This window comes from Homalodisca vitripennis, chromosome 5, assembly GCF_021130785.1.
Source record: "Homalodisca vitripennis isolate AUS2020 chromosome 5, UT_GWSS_2.1, whole genome shotgun sequence".
Lineage (NCBI taxonomy): Eukaryota > Metazoa > Arthropoda > Insecta > Hemiptera > Cicadellidae > Homalodisca > Homalodisca vitripennis.
The window spans coordinates 54,939,085-54,947,931 of NC_060211.1; the positions used below are offsets into that span (position 1 = coordinate 54,939,085).

At 35.5% G+C, this 8,847-nt stretch overlaps 1 protein-coding gene across 6 annotated transcripts in view; it reads left to right on the top strand.

Moving 5' to 3' along the window:
• Positions 1-6,601, top strand: part of LOC124362226 (neuropeptide-like 1) — a 114,212-nt gene extending 107,611 nt beyond the window's left edge. Inside the window, exons 2-5 of one of the 6 annotated variants that reach the window (XM_046816547.1) lie at positions 1,630-3,142; positions 3,662-3,842; positions 4,286-4,300; positions 4,860-6,601. In XM_046816547.1, the coding sequence (XP_046672503.1) occupies positions 1,630-3,142; positions 3,662-3,842; positions 4,286-4,300; positions 4,860-5,082 (1,932 nt within the window). In that variant the 3' untranslated portion in view covers positions 5,083-6,601. Of the gene's footprint in view, positions 1-1,629; positions 3,143-3,661; positions 3,843-4,285; positions 4,301-4,856 lie in introns of all 6 variants that reach the window. The other 5 variants (XM_046816548.1, XM_046816549.1, XM_046816550.1 and 2 more) reach the window with 5 other exon arrangements.
• Positions 6,602-8,847: the final 2,246 nt, after the last annotated feature.

Here is an 8,847-nt window from a genome sequence, read left to right on the forward strand (position 1 = left end):
TAAAAATAAGCTATCTACAAATTAAAATATCCAAGCAAGAGTTGGAGTTAATAAAATACTTATTTAGTAAGAAGTACTAAATTAACTATTTAGATTATCCCAAATCTACTGAAGATTACTCCACGAGTGAATTTAGAATGAAGCTGAAACGGAATAAACCTGAGATGATATCAATAGACTTGACTTGCCAGAGTTGTTCAACTTGTCGACAACTCCTGACGTTACCTTATTACTCACTTACAGAACACAATAAGGCGAGATGTCACTTTCCAAGACTGATCTTTTTCCAATAAGTGGAAAAACTCTCGAGACAAATATTTAGTTATTTGTGGGCTCAGCTGAGTGATAGTTATAGCAAGTTTTGGTGGTTTTCTATCGACGGTCGTTTTGTATAAACATCAGTCTCCTTCTCAGATTGGTCGTTCATTTTATAGCTTTTTTCATTTTAAAATATTACGTTTACTAAACACTTAGGTATGTTCAATAAAATAATATTTTTTACATATACTAAAACTCATAAACATAACTCACTACATAAACTAAACATGAGGCAATGCTTTTCAATTGTTCTCCTTTCTAATAAGTAACTCAATACCAAAATATATATAAATTACTATTGTATTTAAATCAGCATTACATTTTTAATATTAATTATATATAGCAACGGATGGTTTTTTTAAAATAAGTAATTAATATTAGATTAGTGAATTCTTTACTTAGTTAATTTTTCTACAAGATTTGAATTTTTTAACCTCCTTAGGTATTAAAAGGTTGAGACAAGAATATTATTTTTAACTTCATAAGTAAAGCAGATAGAACAACTGTCGTACAACATGGATGTGTCTGTTCTAGTAAGATCTAAGGGGTAAAATTATAATATTTTTACTAGGGCGTTTCACTTTAAAAAGTGTGCAAGTCCATGTAGAGTAAAAAATTATCGACCATCGTTGTAGACACTTAAAGTATGAATGTCACTGAGCTATATAATAGATGGATCTTCGGTAATTTTTTAACTGAAAAATGTCTTTTTTTATAGAAGCGAAGTTAAGTATTCTCTTCTACTTAACATTAACACTTTTACATTTATTGTGTTTAATTGTTTTACAGTGTATCAAATGTACACTTTAATGGAAATTTAGAAATATTATTTGTCACTTCTTAAAGAGAGAATAGTCCATTATACGTGTTGATGTTTATACATCGTAGTGGTTAATACTTTAAGCTCCAGGCGAAGGTCTGAGACATGTAATGTATCACATTTGCTGTATAATAAAACTGTCCCCTGGAGTATATAGCGTTAAAGGATCATAATGTTATGGCTTATAGCTAAGGAAATAGAATTTACTAACATTAACCGTTTGAGTGCCTCTGGCTAAATCTCTATAGTCGTGGATCCACCTCTATAAACTTGTCTTCGGGGGTTGTAGATGACCTGCTGCCATTCAAAAGGTTATATATCAATATATAAATAGCTATGGTAGGCACAAGGTATTAACATGAAACAGTATTTATGTCATAATAAAGGATTTAGATACTGACAATAGAAGTTTATCCAATCCTTTATTTACTTCTTTAACAATTCTCTTCATCGAGCGTTACTACTTCTACAATGTTAAATATTTGTTCCAGGTGATTGCGGAGGACGGCGCAAAGGAAAGTGTTGAGAAGCGACAAGTGAGTGTTTTAGCTCGCGATGGACATTTGCCCTACCAAGGGAAGCGATACGTAGGCGAGAAACAACCCGAGTCTAAGACACCGGAGTCTTCATGGGAGTACGATTCATCGGCAGACCTCGACCCTTCAGTGTTCCTTGTCACCAACAAGAGATATGTGGGCGCCTTGGCAAAGACCGGTGATTTGGCGAGGTACAAGCAGCAACAGGACAAACGAGATGAAGTGGATACGTTGATAGATGAACTTCTCACTGCTGAGGAGTTGCGGAGGATCAGGCTGGAAGCGTTACGTGAGGAACTGCTGAGGCAAGGTGAAGAAGAGGAAGATGAGATTGATGCTGAGAAACGCTCCCTCTCGTCTTTGGCTAGGTCTGGAAGTTTTCCACTGAGGGAGGACAAGAGGAGCATTGCATCCATGGCCAGAGCTGGATATCTGAAATCACCCGCGAGTTTTGCTCCTCTGGACGAGTATGACAAAAGAGGTATAGCCTCAATAGCTCGAAACGGCCAGTTGTCATCGTTCGGGAAAAGAGGAGGAATAGCTTCAGTAATGAGAAATGGGTTCTCCTACCAGAAAAGAAACTTTGATTCCTATTTAGATGATTTAATTTTAGACGAATACGATGCTGCAGACAAGAGGAATGTTGCCTCACTCGCAAGGGCGTACAATCTTCCTTCTATGGGTAAAAGAAACATAGCAGCTTTCGCAAGAAACGGCTGGCTGTCCGATTTTGGACCAAATTCCAAAAAGTCCACTGACGATGAATGGTACGATATGGATGAATCAAAAAGAAATCTTCCGTCGTTATTGAGAAATAGAGTGTCTCCTTTGTCTGAAGGTAAACGGTATTTGGGTGCTTTTGTTGCTAACAACCGATTACCTTACACGAAGCAAAAATATGACGATTCGAAGCGAAATATTGTTTCAATGGCCAGAAACTGGAATTTTCCCGACTCCTATCGACTTGGTAAGAGAGACTGGTATGAAGATGTTATCAGCAATGATGATTTGGCCAAACGTTACGTGTCGTCACTTCTTAAACAAGGCCCTATCCCCCTTTCCTCTGACAACGTAGAATCTAACAGTGATGAAAATCAGAACTTTAATAGTGACCAACAGTCAAAAGACGAGAATACCGAAGACATGGAGGAGAAAAGGCATGTAGGATCGTTTATGGCTCATAAGAGTTTCGCCATGAGGAAGAAAAAGTCCATTTCTCCCGAAGATCAGTTTGGAGAACAAGCTCCCACTGTCAGCAGTCTTGCCAAGTCACGGTCGGATGAGAACAAGATGAACAACGAGATTCAGAAAACCCATCGACAGAAGAGAGATGCTTTTGCAGATTTTTCCGCAGCTTCCGATGAATATCCCATGCCAGTCATGCAGAATACAGACACGTCTGACTACGAGGATGGCAATTCCAGATCAAGTTCTGAAGAACAGTCTACTAGAAAGAAGAGATATTTCGGTAAGTTACTAATTTTGTTACCAAACACACACTACTACAATAAATCTGGCCAAGGCATAATACATTCACTCTTAATTCAACTTGTTTTGAAAATAAAGGATTGCTTTGAGACATTTTCTGCACAACTAACTTAAACTCCAATGATCTCTTGGTAAACTCGAGCGGAAAACTCGGATAGGTTTTCCTCCAATTTTTAAACTCCACACATTTCTTTGACACAACTCACAATCGGTGTTGTCATCCATTTCTGTGTGGTCTGAATCGATGTTAATTTGTTGTTTTCTGGCATGTTAGACCTGTGTTCTTCTGTAGTGGTTGGCGTTGGTGTCCTGTCTTCCCGATGCTATAGATGTCTTCCACCGTACCGATGTCGTAGATTGCTCTCTAGCACGCTCTTCTCGGTAACCTTCCCATTGTTGTGCTCTTCACTTCAAGCCGACCCTCTCTGTTAGTGTTAGCTAGGTGTCGCATGATTGTAGATGGTGGCTGACTCTCTGAGAGCCAAGTCTCGTCTTGCAGGCGCACTAGCTCGGAGCGGTTGGCTCCCCGCCAACCATTACTACAAGGGTGCGGTGTCCAAACGACATATCGGGGCCCTCGCCAGACTCGGCTGGCTGCCGGCCTTCCGCAGTGTACGTGCGTACTCTCGCTTTGGCAGAGACACCCGCTCTCCCTGCAAACGTGCCAGTTCTCCGCCAAGGTCTGACACTTTACTCTTGAGCAGTCTGTGAAATGCCTTGTCACAATTAAGTGTCTTCTTTTGTTCTGAAATGTAACAAAATAATAGTTTGTAAGTATATTTTAACACATATACTTTTTCTACTGTTTAGCATCACTTTCAGTTTCAAATTATCATGTAGGTATTATTAATAATTAAGTACCCTTATGGTCTCAAATACAATTCTAAATATTTAAGACGAACTATTGACTCTCTAAATATTTTTCCCATTAAACTACTAATGTCTATGTTACTAGTGTAACCATTGAAATATAATGAAACATTTATGTTTATATAAAGTAAAACATTGTGTCAATTGTCACCCTCCAATTATTCATGATACTGTAACTTTTCCATTCCCAAATCCTGATTAGGTTCATTAAACTACCATGCATTACACTAATAGATCATAAATTTGTTTGCAGCTTTGAGGGGAGGAGGTAAGATTCGTTAAATTAGTCATACATTTGCTTTACCTTTTTGTGTTTTGCGCGTTCTTGCTATAACTTTTACACAGCAAATGTTTTACGTACATTTGATTACGTTGACAGTGCTACGTGTATTCCTTTGAGTTGCTTAAGTGTGTTGCCTTCTTTACAACATAAATGAATGCAATATTTTTATATTTTTTAACGTGTTGAGCAAAAAAGTCTGGAAGCGGATGATGGATACTACAAAAAATAAAAAAGAATGAATTACATAATTATATTTTTTGGCCTTTTTGCTTTGGTCGTGCACGTGAGAATGTACACATCCCTTAATTGCTTCCATAAGTAATGTTGTGTTTTACAGTAACCGTTTATTTAACATATTGCACATTTTTATGATCTAAACTTTCATATCATTATATTCCGTTTCATTTTTCATTCACAGCAATAATCACATTGCCCATACGCATCGCATTATTTCATGTATGTAACAGAATCCACTCATCATGTCTCCTTCCTCTAAAATGTATTAGACGAACCAATGCGTAATTTATATCCTGTATGTCAGCAGTGAGGGGTGGCGGGAAGATCCCGGGTGGGAGACTTCCTCACGTGGGGAGATCCCGGTCCAACAACCCGAACTCTGGACGCCGTCGCCACTAGACGGAGACCTAGAGGAGGCGGAGGACCTGCTGGAGGACGAGGAAGAGATGGACCCTATCAAGCGATTCCTTCTGCTCCCCGCACTCGATAATATCCTGCTGCGGAGACACCCCATCAACTGGATACACTAACCTTTTACATTGCTATCCTTGTAGTCAGACATTGGCCTCAAATAGTTTAGACAATGTCTGAGCGAAAGATAATATTTTTTGTATGTTGCATAGAGTTCCCATCAGGCATATATTTTATATTTATTGTTTCTAATGTAGAGTGCACTAAGGAACAGCTTTTACGTATGAGATTCACTTTAATGTTGTTAACTCTAGGATACGTTTGTCTTATTAGACATTTCGTTGCTTTGAATATAGTGAAAACAGTATTCAGCATTTTCCAAAGATAATTTTACCAATATTTAACGATACTTTATTTGTGGCTTTTAAAATAATTTAATCTATTGTCGAACAGATTAAAAATATAATAGTTTGTTTTTAATTGTTAATAGATAAATTAATGTCAAAATTATTTTAATAGTAAAAATACAGTAACTAAAAAGTGTTTGCAGATTTTATTGTTGTTGTGATTACTACATTTATATATGGTAATGTTTTTACTTTATGAGTTTTGTGCTATTCTGCAAGAATATAATGGAAATACGAAACTGAACGACACCTGTTTCAGTAATGCCCATCCTTTTGTGATGCTGCCCTAAGTACTTTATAGTTCATAGTCCACTTGCATAAGGTAGTTATATTAACAAGTAAAGTCAGTGTTTGTAAAGACTTAATTCTGGAACTTAAAAACCATACAACACACCTGTCTTCCAAATATATTTATTATTCTTGCTTATCGTGTCACATTTCTACTGAAACGATAATTTACAGCTTACTGTAGGTTTAGAGTCGTAGATTATTTAAAGGAAAATACGGATTTGATCGTTGCTCCAAAAACAATATTGACAATAAAAGCAGATTGTGCGTCTAGTAGTTTCTTGACAATAATTATAGAATGGCAAATTCAATTTTCGGAATCGAGATATTGCACGACTGAATACCTCAAAAGGTGCTTTATAAGAAGAGCTTAGTAATCAGGCGGTAATTTAATGTCTTGAAAATGTGTTTCCATTTACTTGCTTCTGATATGCGAACTTCCCCAAATATTCCTCATCCATATCAACATCCCATATCCGATAGTAAAAGAACAGATTGTTAAGTTAGAACGAAGGGTCCTAATGTAAATTGACGTATTTTATAAAGAAGTATACTATGGTTGATTTAATAGATGTTGTTTATATGTATATCTATATTTGTGACATATCTATCTATCTGTATGTCGGTCTATAAGCAAGACACACCTGTGGTAATTGACAATAACTCCACTGCACCGGTTAGAGGCTCATGCACGTAGCCCCCCTCCCCCCTGTTTTATAATCCACTTCAGTTTCTCAAAGATGTGTATATTTTTTAAACCCTTTTAATCTCTAGGAAGGACTTTGGTGAGGTCTCGAACACGAAATGAGGCAGTAGGTCAGATTTTACTTCCTTTGATACGGTATTGGACTCAAATTTAGATTTGCATGTAAATGTTTTAAGATTTTGTTATCGTAGTAAGACAATATTGTATGGAGTTATACAATAAAACTACTGTCCTTAATGTGCTTTTTATTTTGCATAAACCTTTGTGTATTCTTTAATACGTTTCGTTTCGTAAGATAGCAATTCATAGGGTTACCAACTTACCAACTGGGAAACCGAGTTGGAAGGCTCTGTATATGTGAAAGATCATACTAAGTAATATCATATTACATATATATATATATATATATATATATATATATATATATATATATATATATACTACGTAAAGATCATACTCAGTGATCTTTAACGAGTATTACACCACTGAGTTTTAAAATTTCCATTTCCATTATTAAACCAGCAAAGCAGATTTATGCCAAAATATAACCTACTTAAAATATGTCCACCGCTACATCAACATTGCTCAATGTTAATATTCATGATGGAGTGCTACTTGCAGGTTCGATAATTTGAATATTAGAGATAAAGATTATCGCTAACGTTCAGAACAGCCTGGATCCGGTCTAACATAGAAGTGTGTTATATCTAGATTGACCAACGAGTATTATTTAAATACCGACCATCGCGCGAATCGATGAATGTGATTCAGTCAATAAGAAATAAGAACTGAGGACCAGTTTAAAGAATAACTTATCAATTCTATGGTATGTTCATAATTGGTTTAATGTTTGTAATACGACTATGTACACACACTATTTACACTTTTACGTGTAAAATATATCACATTATAAGGTATACGAAACTTGAATGATCCAGAGTATAATGCACCAAGAATAAACCATCGCTACTATTGGAAAATCATTTGCAGGAACGGAGTACAGGTTACAATGGTCTCTATGGATTTCTTACCTTTAGTGTGTAACGTAATGTAGTATTTTCTAAATATTATACGTGCATAAAACATTTCCTGCTAAAATTACATTCAATGATTTATTAAACTGGCAATTATATAAATTTATATCTACCACCACAATATTAAAATAAATTGTTTGTTCTTCGACTGAGGAACATTGTTGGACTATTCTCTGTAACAAAGGTTCCTAATAGTTACTGTTTACTGCTTTTATTTTATTGCTTTATATTTGATGTTTTTGTTCCCAAAACGAGAAGGCAATCTATACCTCTGCTAACTTACTCTCACTTCCTTTGCTCCATTGAACAACGGGAAAGATTTATGAGCGGCCATTCCATGCGACGCACAATGTTGTGAACCTGCAGCATTATATCCTTCATGAGCCGGACCTAAAAACGATGCCTGAAGCATGTTAATATATTTTGATCTTAGCAATAAGACAAACTCTACTTTAAACATATTTGAGATACCATTATAGTCCAGAAGCTGAGAGGTAGTAATTTTTATTATATAAGCCCACAATATAGGTGGAGTTTGAAATGGTAGAGTTTGAAAAGGGTTAAATATAAAAATTTTAGATCATATTTTTAAGCTTACCATACATCAAAACAACCTTCACACACGCAAAGAAATAACAGATCTTACAGTGGTAAATTTTAGTCTCTTTATTTAACAGTCAGACGGTGGTATAAAGTGTTACTGATGTATCTGACGGTGGTATAAGTTATATTGATGTGTCTGATGGTGATATAAATGATATTGATGTGTGTGATGGTGATATAAATGATATTGATGTGTCTGATGGTGATATAAATGATATTGATGTGTCTGATGGTGATATAAATGATATTGATGTGTCTTATGATGATATAAATGATATTGATGTGTCTGATGGTGATATAAATTATATTGATGTGTCTGATGGTGATATAAATGATATTGATGTGTCTTATGATGATATAAATGATATTGATGTGTCTGATGGTGATATAAATGATATTGATGTGTGTGATGGTGGTATAAATGTTACTGATGTGTCTTATGGTGATATAAATGATATTGATGTGTCTGATGATGATATAAATGATATTGATGTGTCTGATGGTGGTATAAATGTTACTGATGTATCTGACGGTGGTATATAATGTTATATTGATGTGTCTGATGGTGATATAAATGATATTGATGTGTGTGATGGTGATATAAATGATATTGATGTGTCTGATGGTGATATAAATGATATTGATGTGTCTGATGATGATATAAATGATATTGATGTGTCTGATGGTGGTATAAATGTTACTGATGTATCTGACGGTGGTATAAATGTTACTGATGTATCTGACGGTGGTATAAATGATATTGATTTGTCTGATGGTGATATAAATATTAATAATGTGTCTGACGGTTGGTAAATGTATCAAGATAGGGAAAATACTATTTGAGAA